Here is a 20,396-nt window from a genome sequence, read left to right as displayed (position 1 = left end):
CATGTCTGAAACAGAGCTATTTCGTTTTAGCTAGAAGTGAATGTTGTAGAAATGGATGTGCTGCACACTTAGCTGATGCGTAGCGAAAGAGTTTGATTTCTACAGTCAAAAATGTGTGAAGAACAGAAATTACTCTTGTGACCCTAAATCAAGTTTTAGTTCCTCTGGGTCTTTCCTGGTATTCTTATGTTTTATTTTAGAAATTCTGTATTGTAAAATGATGATCATCTGTGCTACAGTTGATCACGTGGTGTCTGAACATCTAAATGCAAGAAAACTCTTTAACAGGCTCTGTTCCAGGCAGTTTATTAAAGCCATTACCAGAGGCACATCAAAATGTAATAAACACAGAAGCAGATAATGGTCAGAACATTTCTAGCATGAAATGCACCATCTATTCCAATTTAGGGAAATCCAGGTTAAAATCTGACATTTTCATTCGGCAGTTTCAAATGTCACATTCACATTTCTGAGACAAATACAGATATTGTGCTCCTGAATCCCCAGGAATTTACTATCAGCAGTCAGACTTTACCATTTAAGTATCATAGGACCGTTCTCTCCATTATTCCAGGTGCTCTTACTAGACAATGTAATTCCACTGCAGATAGTCCTAACTCTCCCACTGTATGCTGTGCTCTTTCCCAGGAGGTACTTTTACTGTTTTCTTTACAAGCAATGTAGTCTTAGTAAATCTAGCTGGCTCTGCAGCAGGGTGGATGGCTCTTTATCACAGCAACCTGCAGGGCCACCTGCAGGACCATTCTCATGCTGGCGAGGCTGGCATGGTCTCAGATGAGCTGAGTAGGGCATCTGCAGTTTAGATCATCCTTTCAAAGACAAGAGTTGTGCAAACGCAGAGCTGAAGTACCTAAGTGGTTCAGAGTGTGTTAGTTAATGAACATTTCGTTAACTAAATTAATTCTCACTGCTCCTCATCAGCAGGGAGTTATGCTTGTCTTCCAGGCTGAGAGGAGCTGAGTAAGGGGTGCCTATCTAATGCCTCCAAGGTGAATGAAGTGGAAGAGTGGGAAGGGGACAAGAAAGAGCAGGGAGTCCTGCAGAAGGATGATGCTGGAAACAGATTGGGGCTTGGCAAACCCAGGCTGGTAATTCCTGCATTGTATGGGTCCATCTCTTCACAGGCACTGCCAAGTCTATCCCACGCTGGCACAAGATGGGCAAAAGTATTATTACTTCAATAATTTTCATGCTGAAAGCACAAGTACAGCATTTGGACCAGCAGATGGCTTTCCCAGTTCATTAACTCAGAATTCTGCACCCTGTTCAGAATTCCTGCGCTATCACCGTGTCAGATAAGGACTTCTTACTGGTTCTAAGTCTTCTATGAAGTGAATTGGTATTTTTAGTGGTGACCAGGTTGAAATCCTCGTATGCAGATTTGCAGCCAAGATTAGGGTGTCACATTAAATGCTGGAGTGGTACCAGCTCTCTCCTTGTCAGGATGATGTTTCCAGAGTGTTCCTCTGGACAGAACTGTTTTCCTTTTGCTGTAGATCACACAGAGCAGAGCTGAAAGAAACTGTTTAGTAGGCAATAAAAATATAAAAGAAAAAGAACAAGTACATAAAAAATGTTACTAAGAAGGAGAGCAGTGTGTGCTGTAGCAGCCTGATCCAAAAGGCACTGACATTTCCCCCCACGCAGTGAGAAAACCTGACTGCTTTGTGTTTTCATACTTCTGTGGTACCAGTCTCTGGCTAGAGATTTCTTGCCATGTTTTGATGATGGCTCCACCATCTCTTCTCTTGTAGGAGTAAAACCTTAATATTATGAATTATTTCATATAAATAATGTAACATTTCTAAAGCATCCAGATCAGCACTCTGAAGCAGAGTATCTGTGGAAGGCTTCAGATTTAAAGCAAATTTCTTCCTGGCCTCAAAGAACAGCTGCACATCCCCTCCAAACACATAAATAATAATTGCAAGCATCCCATTCTGAGAGTTGCTCATGGCTTCCAGCAGTTCTGGCAATCTCCAGTGTCAGATTGCTCCACCAGCTGAACTCTTGAGTATTTTTTTTTATTTTTTTTTTTAAATTCAGCAAATCTGAAATCTGAAGTTCTGCTTCCCTTGGATTTCTGTGTCTCTCACCACTGTTGTCGTTTCTGGTCTTGCCACAAGCTTCAAATGACTCTCATTTTCTTATAACCTCTCAGTAGTGCAGTTACTTCAGGTCATCATCTCTTAGTTTACTTGTGGAACGAATCAATTCTATCTGATCTCTCTCTCTCCCTTTGTATTCCTGCTCTGTTCTTTTTAATATCATGCTTGCTTTACTTCATTCTGTATGAAGCAATTGAGGACTAATAACCCCATTAGGTTATTTATGCTCTTATTTTGTCTCTAATGAGGATGTTGGTTGTAAAGTCTAGAGTAGCAAAAAAAAAATCAACACCACATGTGCCAGAAGTGGGGGCACAGAAGCAGCCCACATATGCACCACCTAGTTCTTCTGGGTGAAACCAGGGAGGCAAATAAAGCTATGCTATTCTGGAATAAAAGGACCCTAAGGCTTAATGACCTTGTCAACTTACTATTTTTAAAGTCCTGGGCAGTCCAGTGCAACAGTGTGCATAGAGTACTCTCTGCAGCTCTCTGGTTTGCTTGTTTGCTATTCTTCCTGCTTCAGGACCCTGAGTTCACAACAGCATCATCAAGCAAGGCTCTGTTGGAGCTTGTCGTCCCTGCTGCAGCTTCGAGGGAGTCCAGAGGAAAGCCACTAAGATGATCAGAGGGCTGGAGCACCTCTCCTGTGAAGAAAGGTTGAGGGAAGTGGTCTTGTTTAGCTTGGAGAAGAGAAGGCACTGGGGGGACCTCTTTTGGCCTTCCAGCACTTGAAGGGTGTATATAACAGGGAGGGAAGATGTCTGTTTATGTGGCTGGATAGTGATAGGACAAGGGGGAATGGTTTTAAATTGAGACAGGAGAGGTTTAGGTTAGATATTAGGAGGAAGTTTTTCACCTAGAGTTTGGTGATGCACTGGAACAGGTTGCCCAAAGAGGCTGTGGATGCCCCATCCCTGGAGGCATTCAAGGCCAGGCTGGATGTGGCTCTGGGCAGCCTGGTCTGGTGGTTGGTGACCCTGCACATAGCAGGGGGGTTGAAACTGGATGATCATTGTGGTCCTTTTCAACTCAGGCCATTCTGTGATCTGCCTATCTAATGGGCTTCTTCATAGTTCTCTTCTATCAGACACACATCATAGGAAATATACACATATGCATGTGGATGCTAATGTCAGGTGTCTGGAGCCATCTTATTCTCTGTACATATCTGGCACATAGGCAGCACTTCCTCCTCATGCAGATGGCTTTAAAGATTCAAACCACGAGTTTCCCCCAACTCTTCACTGCAGCTCTACCTGCCTAGATTGCCTTCAGCATGGTCTCTGGCAGTTTGAGCTTCCATGGCTCCATTTCTGTGCTTTTCAATCCTTTGAAAACACAGTGGGTGTCAGTAGTTTCAGTTTTGCCTGTCTGCTTTTGAAACAAGCAAGTACTCATATTGGGAGTCAGAAATTACATATTTCTCCTCTAGAAAAAGTAATTGACTTCCAAGCTATTCTCAGTTATTGCGTGCCTTGAGAGACCTAAATGTACCAGTAACTCAGAGAGAAGTCACTTACTGTTATGTATCACTCTGTTATTATCTTTCATACTAAGATCAATATTACAATAAATTAATGCAGCCAGCAATAGGAACTTAGTGTAGAACATGTTTTTTGAAAAAATATCCCATCGGGAGACAGGTCAAAACAAGTAAAGCTGTTGGGAAATACGAATCTCAGAAGTGCTGTATGTGGTGTTTTATAACACCACCCTTTTGGCTCTAAAGTCATCAGCTGTACTCCTTCACTTCATGTGGTGTAAGGCTGCTGAGTCTCTCAGTTGCTCACACACTTGTTTCCAAGATCACTGTGCTCTGAAGTGTGCTGTTAAGTCCTGCTCCAGTATGAGGGTAGATGCCACCCCCATGGGAACCTGAGGACTTGCCACCCCTCTGCTGTGCTGCTTTTTGCGAGACATATTGAAGTTAGAACATACTGGATAGGAGCTGCTCTGATTTTGTCTTAAACAGACATCAGCAGTGTAACTAAAAAGGCAAACAAACTTTGGGCAGAAAAGATTCACCTGTTGTTGACACAGGGTACTCAAAAAAATGACCATAAGTATGAGTATTTAGAAAAAATTTCCTTTATGAATCTCAGTTTACTTAATGCATCTAGCAGCAATTTGTGCTGTGTGTCAGCTTCTCTGATGTGTCAGTGAGCTCTCTGCTTTCTTTTTGTATAGCTTTCCTTCTTTTCACTGATTAGATGCTGAATCGATAGTATCTCTTTCAGTAGTCCCTGAATCGCATGCTTTCCTATTCCCAGCTGCCCCAGCATCGTGTCACAGTGCTGAACAGTTAGTATGTAGGCTGTGAGGTTATTTCCCTTGTTATCTGTACTACAGTTTGATGCTGCTATTGAGTGAGGATTTACTGAGCTGATCAGTTTTGCCCATGGTCTAAGGCCATGGTATCACCAGCAAGAAGAGCCACAGGCTGACTGCTTTTCCAGCTAGAACCACACATAGCTTTATGTGGGGTTTTTCTGACCATCGACAGACATGAAAGTCCAATGTAAATGTGTGGGAGTGTACGTGTGTATGTTCTAGCATATATATATTTGGTTATATGCATTGTAACACTGGTGTTCGTGCAGCCAGTGTTACCACAGTGGCATTTCTCTCCTCCTTGTATTGCCACATGTCTTGCTGCTTCCCTCTCCCAAGATGCAACAGCACTGTTTCCCCTCCCATCAGCAGTGTGCTTCTAAATAAGCATAGCCAAAACCTGAACATTTCAAAAGCCGAGGCACCAGCTGTTACAGAGATGTTTTATTCTTGCCTGCTTTTATGTCTGCCTGCACCAACGGCTACAGAACCCTGATTCCCAGGAGGCCAGCTGGCCAGCTTCTCGCAGAAGTTGACTCTTCCAAAAAGTAGCAGCGGGCGCAGGTCACAGCTGCAGCGTACAAGCCGGATATAAATCAGAACAGGCCGAGCTCAAGATATCCTCAAGCGATCGCTGCACAGTTTCAGACACCACAGGCCTTTCATGCCCCAAACTTCCACTGACGTCAATGGAAATTTTGGCTGATGACGGAGAGCAGTGATGATGTTGACTCCGGCAGTGAAAGGCCTGAGAGCCCAATGTTTAGTTTTTTTCTCCCTGGGTTTGTATACGCTGTCCCTCACCACGCACCGAGCGCTGCACAAGTGCTTGGCTGCATTTACCTCAGCAGGCCAGGGCACTGCTGAAGGGGGGATGTGAGCCTGGGGCCTGGCCAAGCTCTATGGGAAGGCTGTGGCAGAGCTTCACAGCCAACCTCCAGTCCTGCCCTTGGCAGCTGCTTTTCAGTCTGGAAGTCCTTCACTGCTAACTGTGCCTCTGCAGCCTGCTGAGCTCACTTTTTAATGGGTGGCACCAGCACATGTCCCAGAGCTTGGGTGCAGTACCCAAATGGCGGCTGGCTACATTGTGCTGCTGCTCACCCTGCTGGGGAGAACACTGCCTTCAGAGGGGAGAGTCCCAGTTACTTAGTGCTCATTGGCTCCACGCAGTCACTAGGTAGGTGGGATGCACTAGAACAGCCTTCCTACCTGTCAGCTACCCTACCAGGCTGGAAATCTGTGCAAGCAAGACCTTGGTCATGTCAGTGCCTCTGGCTGCATTCTCCCTGTCCTCATCATGTCTTGATGAGTCCAGGAGGAAGATAAGGCCACGCAGTGCACGCTGAACATGACTGGCAGTGTTGTTGTCAAAATGGATGGTCAGCTGCAGTCACAGCTCCCATTAGATCTCCTGTCAGTTTGTGTGATAAAAGATAGTCATAGCTTTGGAATGACTCAGTCTGCCTTTGAGTCACAGTCTTAATATCCATTCTGCACCTACAGGCGTCCCGTGAATGTATTGCTTTTTCAACAGAATACGAGGGTGGAATCAAGAGAGAACTTGTAAGTCAGATTCAAGGACAGAGTGAGAAGAGTCCGGCAGGGAACATGGAGGTTTCTGGGGGTTGATGTGGGGTTGGTGTGGCTCTAAGGTCTCTAAGCCAGCTACACTGTCAGGACAGTGAGAAAGATTACTCAGAATGATGGAATCCACTTGATTTGTTGAATGAAAAAGAAAGAATGTGAGCCACCTGCCCACTATGCTGTGACTTGATCTTGACCAAGTCTTCTGCTTGTGCTCTATGTGGTCACTCCTACCAGCCTCCTGCTGCTGTGGAGGAAGGATGGTGATTAGTCCTGGTTCAACAGGCTGACTGCTACTTGAGCCTGTGCTTTTATGTGCTGCTGTCAGAGCTGGCAGTCCTTTCTGTGTATTCCTTTTCAGCCCAACATCAGCCTGGAAAGGAGTCTCTTGCCCTCACACCCTGCTGTGCAAATGGGCCCATCCGCTGACTCCACGCAGCAGCAGTTGCCTACAGCTTGCACCACAGGCTCATCAGGGCTCCCCCCTTGCACCTGGAAAGTGTCCAGTCCTCTTTCTACTCCCTCTTTCATCAGCCGCTCGTTCTACTTTGGGCGAATGTGTCATCCAAGTGCCTACTGGCCTCTAGTGGGCTGGGATCTGGCTTAGATTTAAGACAGATGCTGTGTGCTGAAGCAGGTGAAGTCAAGGGCAGCATCCCCTTGTGGACTGTGTAACCAGCTGCTCCACAAAATGCTGCCTTTGAGCAGCACCAAAAAGCTCAGCTCTGAGTACATCCGAATGTGATGTCTGTCTGGTCTACAAGTGTTTGGAGTTTACATGTAACACTAGTATTACACTTTATTTGCGTAAAACCAATAATCCAGAGAAGTATAAAGCAATTTAGGCTCTGTATACCTCTAGGAAACTGCTGGGTAATGCAGCATGTGAGAAGTTCAACTGCCTGATGGCTCTGTGCACACTGCTGCATTAAAAGCTTCTTTCTGCTAGCAGCATTTGCTGCATTTTCCAAAATTGTATTTTCCACTCTGGATTGGTGGAAGTCCCACAGCTGGCAGCGTGCTGCAGGCAGGGAACAGTGCCAGGCCCCTCAAGAAAAGGTGCTGATGTCCCTTGGCATCATCATCAGCTAGGAAGCACTGGGAAGATTAGAGACCTACGCCCTGAGGAAGGACAGTCCCAAATGGAAGGGACAAGGGATTAACTGCTGTAGGCATGACAATGAGAGGCATCAGGGGCATTGGGGAGACTCTTCTCCATGCTTTTGCAGCCCAAGGCTCCCAGGTTTTGCTAGGACAATTTGCACTCTGTGACTTCTCCTTGCAATCTGGTCTTGTACTTTTAAACTGCTTCTTGTTGTTGTTAGTTTAAACAGTGTCTCATTAAGGCTTCTGAGTGCATGCTAGGACTTGTCTTGGAAATATGTATTCGTGTGGTTTGTAAGATTTGTATTATTTGCTTCTTTCGGAGCCATTCTGGGGTATTATGTAAATCCACAGCAAAGCATTTCCTGGGACCATTTGTTGTGCAAATACATAGTTTGGCACATGTACAGTGCACAACAAAACCAATTGCCTCTGCCACTCTACTTGGGAGGATTGAGATCAGCCTGGAGATTTTTTGTTTAATTCAAGAGAAGACATTTTTCTCATTTCATTTCCTATCCAAGTAAGTTTCAGCAATCAGATGGAAACTCTCGGAATAGTCAAAAGTATAAGGGCAGAACATTGGCTCCAAATTACATGTAGAAACAAGTACTGCTCAACGTCGTTAAAAGTGGTAGCTGTATCTGGATTGGCTTCTAGGGTCATTTCTTGCATTTAATAAAATACTTACAGATAAATATGGGCATTAACCAACCATTGGATTATTTTAAATAATGTCAATTTCTGAGGAACTGCTTAGTATCTCAGGTAGTGTTTTCCAGTTTGTAAGCAGGTAGGTATGGTGACAAGCTTCAGACCTTTACTTCTTTAAGCTTCACTTCAAGCCTTTTTCTTCATCCCCAGAGCTGAGGAAGTCAAGTGTATGGTACCTGATGTCAGGAGCTTCTCTATCCTTTCTGAGTTTCAAGAAAATCCTGTGGTGTCCCAGGCACATAGAGGGACAGCAGGGTAGGGGACATTGCCCCTGAGGCCTAGCGGGGATGGTAAGAGGATGTACTGGGCACTGACCTGGACTCATTGCCAGGCTGTGAGCAGAGTGCTGGCATGGCACAGCCATGAGCAACCTGCTGCTTGAGCTTGCTGCTACATTGTCAGATTTGTAGATATGCTCTCAAACTGATCTGACCCCATAGCCAGGAGCAATCAATTCAAGAAACTTTTCCTCATGTAATCTGCTGCAGAAATGGTGCTTTTATGTCACTGCCCTTGCTGCGTTGACCTTTCTAAGGACACAGTGGTGCAAGCTTCACCTTTTCCATGGCTGAGATTCAGAAGGCAGTACAGGCATGCTGGGCACCTCTCTGCAAAGTGCTGAGGCTGGTGGGTTTATTTGCAGTGGTTCTTGATCTGGGACATGCCACAGGAGCCTCCATGCAACTTCTGCTGGCACCTGAACCTGCAGCAGCGCAGAAAAAAGCACATAGAGACTGTCTTGATCAGTAAGAGAAGTTGGCTGCAAAAAAACAATGCAGGAAAAGCAAGGCCCAGATCTCAGAAAGCGCAGCCTACAGGTTTTCCTCATGCTGCATCCTTCAAGTACACGTGGACTTTCATGCTCTGTGCCTCAGCATTGCCATTTGTTACATGGGGATCAGGAAGCAGCCTCTGCTTGCTCGGCTCTAACATCTGCCCACCCAGAGGCTAATAGTGATGTGACTACACTCCACATGGGCACTGGCATGAGGGAGAGGGAAGTGGAGGCCTGATCCCATAGTTTAGAAAACACACCGTGTACATTCCTGGAGGGGAGTTTTGAGGAATATTTTTGCCTAATTTATATTTATTTCATCTCTGCACAGCAGTCTTCTACCTATCTTGTGAACATAATGTACGAGGAATGCTATGGCCCTAACAGGATAAATTATGAAAAAAAGTCTTTCATTCTGTTCCCTTCTTTCAACTGCCACAGCACCTCAGCTGTCCTGTTGGCTTTTGCTTACTGCTGCTAGCTTTCAGGTCCTGCAGAAGACAAGATGTGACATTTTGGTTCGTGACAATTTTTTTTGCATTGAATGGAGAATGTTTGACTGTTAACAGTGTTGCTGCAGACTATTTATCCATGCAGGCCACATCAGTGCAGGCATCAGCAAAACATGTTTTGCCTGCCAGTCTCTAATCAAGAAGCCAGATTCCCTGGCACGCTGGCTGCTTTGCTCTGCTCCAGGGAGCCTTTGCTCACTGGTGAAAATCAGGAGCTATTTAGCTAAATTCAATTTGCAGGTACACACCTTGCAAGGTCAAACAAAGCAAGAAGTAGAGACTACAAAGAACAAAAATCAACCACTGGGAGCAATGGCAGAAGAAAATATGCTTTGGAAAAGGCTGCTGTATGAACACTGACAGTAAGAAAATTGTAGAAGAAGTTAGCAGGCTGAAAAGTGAAATAGCTGGCTTGTGTAAAGCGTATGTGCGTTCCTCCCAGGTATTTCCTACCTTACTGCATCTACCCCAGAAATGTAATGACAGCTTCAATGGCTTATTCACCTTTATGGCATAGTTTGGCTTTGCAAAGAGTAGCAGGAGGCTGAATCCCTGGGCCGGGGGAACTGCTGTGTGTGTTTTGTCTGATTCTTGTCTACCTTCTTCTTTGGGATATGGTCTTATTTGCAAAGAGAGATGAAAAGAATTCCTTCCAGTTTGGGCAGAATTGCATGCATTCATTTGCATGAGGTTCAAAGCAGTGAGAAATATCCCAACTACCTAGCAATGGGTAAAGACATAAAAGGCGGTGGAAGTTGAATATTGTTAAGCATGTAATTGAGTTCAGCGGGGGTGGGGGAAGAGTTTTAGTGTCATTTTTTATTTGCAGGCTTTATTTGACTGCTGCACCTGCTTTCAACATGACTAAATCTTAGTATGTGATTTTGGTACCAATTGCTTGCCATTAACCTCACTGGGGATGCTCAGTTCCAGTGACAGATATTTTGATAGCCTTGTTGTGCTGCAGACATGCACAATGGGGCAGAGCTAATTTGCCATTTGCTGTGTTAATGAAGATACGCATTAAAAAGATTATGAGGAAAAACAAGAACTAGCACATGAAGGGTTATGAAGCAATAATTCAGAGTGAAAAAATCAAAGCAGTGAGAACTCTTCATTTGACTTTTCCAACCTGGTTTTCCACAGCCTTTCACTATTGCCTTGCTAATGCCTTGCATTTATTTTGTAAAATGATTACCATGATTAGAGCAGAGCTCCAGTCCTACCATGTGGAGACACGCAGTGCCAGGGCATGCCTTGACCCTACAGCAGCCCATAGGGTTATGGCCTCATTGGCCATAGCACCAAGCAATGCTGCGTGCCCATGCGGATGCTGCATTCTGCTTAAAACCATCACATCCATAAGCACAGGCTCACAGCACTGCCCAAGTCTGCAGGCACAGCTGCAGTTCTCTGTCGTGCAGAATTGCAAGGGGACAGCCCAGGTTGCCCATCCATCCTGCAAATTTGGGATACTGTGGGACACTGAGTGCTTATGGACTGCTCCTGGGCTAGCTAGAGTGGTTTTTGTCTTTCTTAACAAGTTACATTTTCATTAGCAGAAGAGTTGTTAAAATGTCCATAGGCAGGCTCTTCGGTGCATTCAGACATGCCTGCACAGTCACAGCTCTGTTATTGTCAGAATAAAAGCATCAAGATATACACTGGGTACAGAGTGCCCCTGTGGGCCAAATGGAGATAACCAGACAACAGGAGGAACTATATCCAGAATGTTCTGTCAAAACATCTAGAGCTGAAGGTTTTTTCTTCTGAAGTGGTTTTTGCGCCAGCTGCTCTGGGATTACTGTATTATTGGGTTACCTCCCAGCCCTGTCTTGCTTCTCATGACTACCGTATTGAGTCATCCTTGCACAACAGGACCACATTTCTCCTAATGCTCCTCAGGCTTCATTGACTTACAGCCCCCTTACAGCCTGGTGCTCGATGGGAGACCTGTGCCTGAAGAGGCCTCCTCTGGAAGCCGCAGCCTACAAAAAGCAATCCAGAATTAGTGAAACTAGAGAAAACCGGTACAAGGAAGCATTACTGTGGAGACCAGTGAGAAGAGAATCCCAGAGCAGGGAATGCAGCTCAGAGCCTTGAGCCAGGCCCAAGCACAGCCCAAGCCCAGTGATGGCTGCTGCAGCAGGCACTGAGATCTGTTTTTCTCCTTGTCTTTAAGGTATGTGTGCCTCTTTCCCCAGAGGAAAGGACAAGGAGCAAGAATGAAAAGAAACCTATGTTTGCTGCAGCCTGAGACTGGCTGGTGTACTAATGCTGCCTTTCTCTCCTTTTTGTAGGGAGTGCTGCCAGTTTTTTGGGGACAACGGCTTGACTTTGAAGGTGTTTTTTACCAAGGCAGCACCCTTTGGTGTTCTCTGGACACTCACAAACTACCTTTACTTACATGCAATAAAGAAAATAAACACTACGGATGTCTCCGTGCTGTTCTGCTGCAACAAAGCGTTTGTGTTCTTGCTCTCATGGATTGTTCTACGGGACAGGTTCATGGGAGTGAGGGTAAGTGAATCCTTAGCTCTGTTTCCTTCTTCCTCTCTCCTTCTGCCTTTCCTTCCCCTTTCCTAGAGCAATGGCCTGTGCAGTGGCAGCACAGAGACCCACGGAGAACAAGGACGAGTCTCTGCTGCTGCATTTCCCAACAGAAATGAGGTAGCCTGCTCCAGAACAGGGTACCAGGGTTGCCTGCTGTCTCCGTGCTGCTCTGAGCATATAACAGCCTTTGCTTGTCTCTGTTGAGTTAAAGTTTTCCAAGGGAACTGGAAACCTCGCAGCCCCCGCTGCCATTCTGGCAGCCCTCGGCACACAGTGTCCTTTGGCAGCGGAGCTGGGCAGATGGCACCTGGCATCCACCATGGTGACCCAGCAGAAACCAAACCAAAAGGCCCCATGAGTCCCTCCGGCCTCACCATATCAGCAGTCACATGTTAATATAACAGCAATCACAGCAGTAAGACCTGTATTTTGCCCACTGTTTGAAGAGTTCTCTGCTCATCAACTCGAGTAAAGCTTTCAGTGCTCAGGAGAAGCTGCGTACCTCACTGCTGAGAATTAACTTTGCAGGAAGTATTCCCCTCCAGCAGGAGGCTTGGATGGCCGTGCAGGGTTGCAGCCAAAGGCAGCTCACAGTGCTGCACGACACCCTGCCAACAGCCTGGCCCTGCCAGCTGGTGTCTGTGCTCACCCATCCAGCTCCCAGGTAGTGGTAGCCAGAAAACAAATTAACTGGGTTTTGCTGAGTACATAAGTAAGGGTATCCCGAGATAGTCCTGGAGGCAGGCAAGTGTCACGTTTATCTCAGCTGGCTATGCTGGCCATTTTGATCAAAGTGAAAAAGTGTGTGTTTTACTGGTTTTCATCGATCCTGCGGCACTGTCAGTGAGGAGTGCAGTACTGGTCTCAGGGGAGGAGGTGTGCAGATGGGCAACCACTGCTCTCTGTCCTGGCACGTATGTGCTCTCTCCCATAACCGCCTTAGGACTCAGAGCCTTTCCTGCCAGCGCCAGGGGTTTCTTAGTTGTGTATTATTGTCTCATACGTGCTGCCAGAACCCACTGATGGGGAAGCTCTATGGTAGAGATGAACCCCTCTCTTCACCTCAGTCCAAGACGGGATGCTCTAGGCTGGCCTGCTGCATGCTGCCCAGTACAGCCTCTCTTTCAGAGCTCTCCCTGCAGCCTGGCCAGCCAAGGGAACTGCGTGTGAAGGCAGCATCAGCTCCTCAGTCACCAACCTGGGTTGATACTCATTTCCTATCTCAGGACAGGGGCAGATGATACAGAAGTATCACCCTCTCACGTAAAGCCGCTTTCACATTTTTCCACACTGGGGGTTGTCCAGTAACACTAGCTTTCTTTGTTTTCTCCAACCAGATCGTGGCTGCTATATTTGCTATTGCAGGGATAGTGATGATGACATACGCTGATGGGTTTCACAGCCACTCTGTTATTGGGATAGCCCTGGTGGTGGGCTCTGCCTCAATGTCTGCTCTCTACAAGGTAAGCACAACTAGGTCTCCCCACAGGAAGGTGTCTGGCCCACTTTGCTGCATACGTGCTCCCTTCACAGTCCCCTTGCCCCAGGCAGAGACAGGACGTGGGAAGCTGCTGGAGCTAGGCTGCCTGCCTGCCAGGGAAGTGCAAGACTTACAGCAGCCCGTGTGGCTTTGTCTTGTAGGTTTTATTCAAACTTCTGCTGGGCAGTGCAAAATTTGGAGAAGCTGCCTTATTCCTGTCCGTGTTGGCCGTCTTCAATGTCCTCTTCGTTACCTGTATTCCTGTCATCCTTTATTTTACCAAAGTGGAATACTGGAGCTCTTTTGACATTGTTCCTTGGGGAAACCTCTGCGGATTTTCAATTCTCTTATTGAGTGAGTACACAGGGAGCCTTTGGGCTGCTCGGGGGGGAACAACACACCAGAAACTGGCCACTGGTGGAAGCTACAGCTCTCTGACATACTGGAGCCAATTTTCCTTCTTCTAAGTTTTAGCTCAGTTAGTCATGGGGGGCCCATTCCTAGGTGGAAATACAGACCCTACTCCTGCTGTTACGGGCAAACCCAAGCATTAAGGCCATCATTAAAAGGTGCTGCAAGATTTCACTGCAGATCTCCTTACCGCTACACCTTGAGATCATCAGCATCACCCAAGCCAGAGGTTAGGCCTTGCCCATCAAGGCCAGCCTCCGGTGCCTTTGTTGACAGAAAGAAGTAATAGCTCATGGCCATTCCTAATTGACAAGCACCTTTTGAAAATGTAGCACTGCCTGAGGCTGAAGGGATTGGGTAGCTGGCCACCTGTCTTCTGCTACAAAGGGAACTCAGCTTGGACAGGATGCTAAATCCAGGCATTATTGTTTCACGATCATCACAAGTGTGATGCTGTTCCTTGCTGAACCAGGTGTGTTGAGAGTGCTGACAGTTTGTCCCTAAACTGGGTAATAGTTTCACATAACCTAAAACATTCCTTTCATTTCTGCTGGAAATAGCTCTTCTCCAACCCTCTCCTGAATCTCTGCTTCTTTTACCCTAAGTAGTCACAGTACACGTACATGTATTATGAGAAAGCTGTGCCTCAGTGCCTGTTGACCAGTACTGGCTAGGTTCTCTTGAAATAAATAAATACATTAATATATCCAGACATAAGCAACTGTTTGGCAAAAATATCCTACAGGAGAAGTATTCCCTTTCAGCAGAACCATAGAATCATAGAATAGCCTGGGTTAAAAAGGACCTCAAAGATCATCCAGTTTCAACCCCCCGCCACAGGCAGGGTTGCCAACCACAAGACCAGGTGGATTGGTGAAGAAAGCTGGAAGGGCCAGGAGTCCACCTGTGTTACCAAACATTACACTGAGAGATGGGTCGTGCCCAAACCTCACCCTGATTCTGCCATTGGCACCAGGAGGACAGAGCTCTCTGTGAACAGCAGCATCCTGGGTAGATCCCTGTTTTCTGTGTGGAAAACATACGAGGGAGTAATAAAGCAAAGACATTTCAAGTGACATTCTCTTTGCTTAGTTTCATGGTAGTAAAAGGTGGTTTTCTTTCCTTCTTCAGCATTCAATATCCTACTGAATTTCGGAATTGCTATTACGTACCCCACCTTGATTTCTCTTGGAATTGTACTGAGCGTCCCAGTCAATGCGGGTAAGGATTTCTGACTTCTGCATCTTGATGAACACGTGAGATCTGCAGCCTCCCAGATGGTTGCTGGGGATAAAAGCAAAGACCTCCATTAAAGACATTTTAGATCTTCTTTTAGAAATGTATGGAGATGACACTGATTAGAAGTGTATACTCTAATTGTTAAATACATATTGTAGAATATTGTACAGCTATTACAATTTCTAAAATTGCTTTTTAAGTTACTGCCTGGAGAAGGTGGGTTATTGAAAAACAAACTAGATTTGAAATCATCTATCTACAGGCTGGAATAAGACTTCTCTGACGAAATAGAAATCAATTCGTAATGATTTTTTTTCCAAGTGGGCTTAATGTTAAATTAAAACAAATATAATTGCTTACCCTCTAGAACAAACATGTGCCTGCCCTGGTAAATAATATTACAGGTGTAGAGACTGCAGGGCTCCAAGGGTAAACAGGGGAGTGCAAACCCAGCTTACCCTTCTTGGATGGGCATCAGAATAAACAACCCATTCCTACGTTGTCATTTATACTTCCTTGTTCCTTAAGTGAATGTGGGACTTGCAGGCAGCACTGGCAAGAGGCTGCCTCCTGAGGCTCTAGTGTTAGTCATGGGAGTGAAAAATCCCTCCCAGAGCAGGCTCTTAAATCCATGCCTGCTGGCTGCCTAGACAGGTGCTCGCGTCCCACGTGGCACAGCTCCAGGGATACACAGGTGATCTCAATTCAAGAGCCACAGCATATGGGTTAGGGAGCGTTTCTCTGAAGACCTCTGCTTTAGTGCTGACAAACAATGGTAGTGCATGCCTTTTCACTCCAACACAATGCTGGAAGCATGTGAAAGGCTGCTGCAGGCCCCAGCTATACCCATTTGTACCCTGAGCCCTCATGCCTGCTCTCCGTTCCCACCTGAGTTGTGCCTTGCCCCACGCTGAACCAGCAGGCAGAGCATTCTCCTGCTTATCCAGCCCAGCCTTCGGAGCCGGGGAGGGGGGAGGCGAGGGGGTACTGCCCTAACGGTTTGTCCCACGTAATAACACCAGTTCAATGTCCCACACAGTTGTTGATCACTACACGAGTGAAATTGTCTTCAACAGTGTCCGAGTCATCGCCATCGTCATTATCGGCCTGGGCTTCCTCCTGTTGCTCTTGCCAGAGGAGTGGGACGTCTGGGTAATAAAGCTTCTCACGCGTCTCAAAGTCCGAAAGAAGGAAGAACTCCCTGAAGGGAACGGAGACGTCACTTCAGGACTGCCCAACAAAAGCCGGAGAACTCGCCCTTCCATGTCATCCTTTGCTCATTAAATGCTCTTTTTACCAAAACTTTGTGGTTACCTTACACACGATGACGCAAAGGTCTTTTCTTGGGAAGAAGCACACCTGACCACCACGGTGTACATACCTGTACAGTTTTGATATGATCACCATCTAAGGCATCGAGTCTTGGCATGTCCTGTTTGCTTGTACCTTTTTCACATCAGACCTTTCACTTAAGTAGTACACTGAAAAAAAAAAAAAACTGCAAACCGAGAACCTCTCTTCTCTTTTTAAATGAATGTAACATATAGTCAAAATATATTTGCATAGATTATTTTAAAGAATGGTTTTCATGAGAAACGGGGCAGACATTCTGAGCGTTAGGTACCGAATGATGCATTGCACACTGTGATTTAAAAGAAACTAATGCTATGCTACATCACGTGTTTATTTTTGACCAGAGCTATACTCTGAAAGTTTTAATGGAACCAAAAGGGAATCTTTTGGGGGGCAGGCAGATGGGGGGGGAGTAGAAGGAAGGAAGGTTGGAAATGACCCTGCATAGCTCAGCACGTGCTGTGCTGGAACCGGAAGAAAATTCAAGTACTAAAAGCACTTGCACTAAAGTACTAGCGGGAAAGCAGTCCAGAGCCCAAATCTCCTTGTACTGCACATGGATGTAGTTCATGTTTAGAATCACGCAAGAGAAATCCAGTGCCTTCTACAGAACTCTTGTCTTTATCCATGGAGAACCAGGCTCTGCTGTGGGTGGCGGCGCTGCAGGCTCAGGCTTGCAGCCCTGGGCAGCCCAAGGTCCCACTGACACCAAGACATGCCCAGGCTCTAGGGGCTGCAGGTTTGCACACAGGGGGCCTGGTTCTCGTCTCGCTTGCACAGGTTTTACCCCTGTGTGGAGTTGCACTTGATTAACATTAGTGTGAGGAAGGGAAGTCTTGGTCATGTGTGGAAAAATCAGACTGAAAATGAACAACAGAGCAGACAAGAGCGTGGTTGCTGATGTATGGTCTGAGAACACGGACTAAGGGGTGAATCACCAGTTGCTTTACTCCATAATTGTGAGTGTTAAGAGTTAAAAATGTAATATATTTACATCAAATGTAACACTTTTTATGAAACTTGTAAGCACCAGGATGTTTACTTATGCGATTTTGGTTCGCCATTAAATTTCTATCTGTGATAGATCACACGCTATGTAAAAAAAGGGGGGAAAAAGGTTATAGTTTACTATTTTTGAAGTTTACATTGTTGCATACAAAATGAAAAGTGTTCTTTTGAACTGCTGCCATAACCTAAGGGTCCCTGCTGCCACTGAGGCCCTCTTTGTCTCAGGCAGGGGTGGCATCCACTTCAAAACATTTTAGCAATTCAACTTCGGATTCCATTATCTGTTTGGCGAAGCTAAATAATAAAAGATTTTAAACTCAGCTTCAGGCAGTGCTGTCTATTTCCCTCTCTTGACTGTACCACCTCTGTGTTGGCTTTACAGTGGGCTGCATCTGGCCAAAGCGATGAGGTGGGAAGGATGAGACCTACAAACCTTTGGTCTGGTCTTGCAGCCCAAACTACAGCACGGGAGGCCTCCTCCCTGCTCACAGTCCCACTGCCTTCAACACAAACTCCTGCAGGCAGCGGCCATTAGCACCATCTGGGAAAGCTCAGAGCTGTCCTCACTGTACTTCCAAATTTCTCTGGGAAGCAGGGGCGGGTAAGGTACAGTACATGCATACTGTAGTGCTAATAACTGGTGTAAAGAGGCTTGATCTCAAAGCTCCCAGCTTACAACATACTGCATCTTTGGGTTTATCTTTTTGTCACTGGATGGGAACTGTTGAGTCATGGCCTGAACCACTGATTGAGCACCTGGAAAAACGACCAGTCAGCCCTAGGAGCACAGGTGAAGGCAATTCAGCTTTGTGACCAGAAGGGGTGGAGCCTGGCTGCACCTCTCTTAGACCTCATTTAAGGGCTGACTGCCAGCGGGAAAGGATCTCTGGTTGGAGATCCTTCCCTTGTGGAGTTTCCCTTGTGAGCTTCTATCTTCAGGGATGGGTGAGTACTTTTTCTTTGTAACACCTTTCTGTTGTGCTAGTTTCTTTGTCATTGTGTTTCTTGTAACACCATTTCATTGTGTTGATCTTTTTGATTGTTACAGTCACCTATGTCTCTCTCCAAGCTCCCTGCCTGAGATAAGGCTAAGAACAAGTGTGCTAGTCCTACTTTCCAAAATCCTAATAAGAGGTTTTTTTTTTGTCATCTCTGTCCAGAAGACATCAGAAATGCTCTGAATGATGTTACTAACTGCACCTAATGTGCTTTTAGTATAGACTTGTAAACATTCAGTACAGATCACAGGGGAATTCACGTGCTGCAATGGCCAACAGTATCAGTAAAACTGTGATGTACAAATGCAACGATACTGCCTCTGCTGCTTTATTCTTCCAGAGAGCAGCCTAAACAGAGGCACGGACTGGGATTTCTATCAGCAGTTTGTTACAGTCTCTTTCTTGTGCAAACTGGATTTACCTACTTTAAGCTGCTCTGAACTACACACAGAGAACTCAACCAGATGATCTGACCTGTATTTCTTCAGGCAACATCTTGCACTGAACACCTGGCTTGAGGGCAGGCAGATGCTAAGTGAAACTTTCCAGACAGTGAAGCCTGGAGTGTAACTAGGAGGATGTTAAGAAAGTGGCACGTCCATATGGGTATGCATCTGTAAATGCCAAAACTTCACAGATTTGAAGCTGAAGAATTATAGGAACTGGAGCCATTCCTTCCAACTAGAAGGACAAAGTATAACAAGGAAAAGATCTCCTGAGAAGGCACTTGGTGCCTCAGGATCAGCCTTTAGGTGAGGGCAAAATTGAACCTTTGCGATCTGGGATTGGTAAAGGATATACTGGATGCATTTGGTGCCTTGGAGGTCAGGGCTGAGTTTGTAGAATCATTTGAGTCAGAAGGGACCTTTAACAGTCATCCAGTCCAAGTCCCCTGCAATGAACAGGGATGTCTAGAGCTAGATCAGGTTGCAGTTGGCAGGCTCCCCTGCGTGCCTCAAAGGCCAAAGCACAGCATGCAATCTCCACAGCGTGGTGATTCAGTCCCACTGCTAGAACAAAGCCTATATATCTCCGCAGGGCAGCACCACAACCTGAGCCTGGAACCAGTGGTTTGAGCCTTTCATGCCTCCTGAGCTGAATTGCTCCTTGGCAAAGGCCAAGGCTGAGAAGCTGCTTTCACAATCCAGTTCCTGTGCAAGCTGTTCTGGCAGAAACAGCCAGCTGTAATGGATTTTGATGGACAAGCTTAATTAGCTCATTGCTATTAGAAGAGAAACAAGTAGATTTGCTTCATTAGCTGCCATGTTCTAGGGCTCTTCTGTAACAGCCTGCATCTTATTTAAAAGTCTTGAACATCAGAAAAGGAAATTTAAAAAAAAAGAGCTTAAGGAACTTCTGAAAGCAAAAAGAAAATCAAGTGGACAGATGCCCACCTACAGCCTAAAAATCTTCTTTTTAAAAGAAAATGCATTCCTAAGGACAGGACCAGTAGATCAAACTAAAGTTTCTGAAGATTAAAAAGCCTCATAAAATCTCTTCTACCTGAAACTCCAGGTATTATCCATCTTCCTATACTCACATATTTATTCTAAATAGAGTGTCCATCAGCATTTCTTCACACACATCACAGACATGCTATGATGCAACCAACATGCTTTTCAGTAACGAAGAGTGAATCTTTTAAAGGAGAGTTAGAAGTCTGGAACAAGGGAAACTGCGCAACTCATCTTAGTACTGTACTTAAGAACCTGTCAAATACAATCTCCGTAATGAGAAGATTTATTGGAAACTCTTCAGAAATCTAAGAGCAATGCTTGCTGTTCTCTCAAAAAAAGGACCAAGTTGAGCATGTGGAAAGTTGCTCATCCTTAAGGCTCCACTGAGCACAAAAAGACAACTGAGAGACTTGAGACTTGCTCCCTTCTGCCTTTCCATAGGGGGCGGTGGCCTTTGCTTTTCCTCACACAGATTATTTACACCAAATGCAGCTTCTACTGGTACCCAAAGCTGGCTTCTAGTGGAGTCCAAGCAGCAGGATTGGCAAGGACTTAAAAATGTGAGCTTCAGCTATGTCTTTCTGCCCTAGTAGCCACTATCATACACAATGGGCCAGGAAATGCAGATCTGCAGCCTCCCAGCAGTAGATACTGCTGTCCCTTTGGCTTCTGAAGCTGCCAACTCCTTAACGACTGCAGCCTGGCAGGAATGCTCAGGAAGTTGTATAATGTTGTCGTTTGGATT

The 20,396-nt window shown here is 45.8% G+C and overlaps 1 protein-coding gene across 3 annotated transcripts in view; it reads left to right on the top strand.

Moving 5' to 3' along the window:
* Positions 1-17,516, top strand: part of SLC35F3 (solute carrier family 35 member F3) — a 148,149-nt gene extending 130,633 nt beyond the window's left edge. For 2 of the 3 annotated variants that reach the window (XM_085219716.1, XM_085219718.1), the window contains 5 exons: positions 11,453-11,672; positions 13,043-13,168; positions 13,347-13,539; positions 14,728-14,817; positions 15,875-17,516. In XM_085219716.1, coding sequence (XP_085075842.1) covers positions 11,453-11,672; positions 13,043-13,168; positions 13,347-13,539; positions 14,728-14,817; positions 15,875-16,119 — 874 coding nt within the window. In that variant the 3' untranslated portion in view covers positions 16,120-17,516. The remainder of the gene's footprint in view (positions 1-11,452; positions 11,673-13,042; positions 13,169-13,346; positions 13,540-14,727; positions 14,818-15,874) is intronic. The other variant, XM_085219717.1, reaches the window with a different exon arrangement.
* The last annotated feature ends 2,880 nt before the right edge of the window (positions 17,517-20,396 follow it).

This window comes from Meleagris gallopavo, chromosome 2 (assembly GCF_905368555.1).
Source record: "Meleagris gallopavo chromosome 2, MGAL_WU_HG_1.1, whole genome shotgun sequence".
In the NCBI taxonomy this organism is placed as follows: domain Eukaryota; kingdom Metazoa; phylum Chordata; class Aves; order Galliformes; family Phasianidae; genus Meleagris; species Meleagris gallopavo.
The sequence above is the reverse complement of the archived record's forward strand: the minus strand, read 5'-3'. Positions and strand labels throughout refer to the sequence as shown.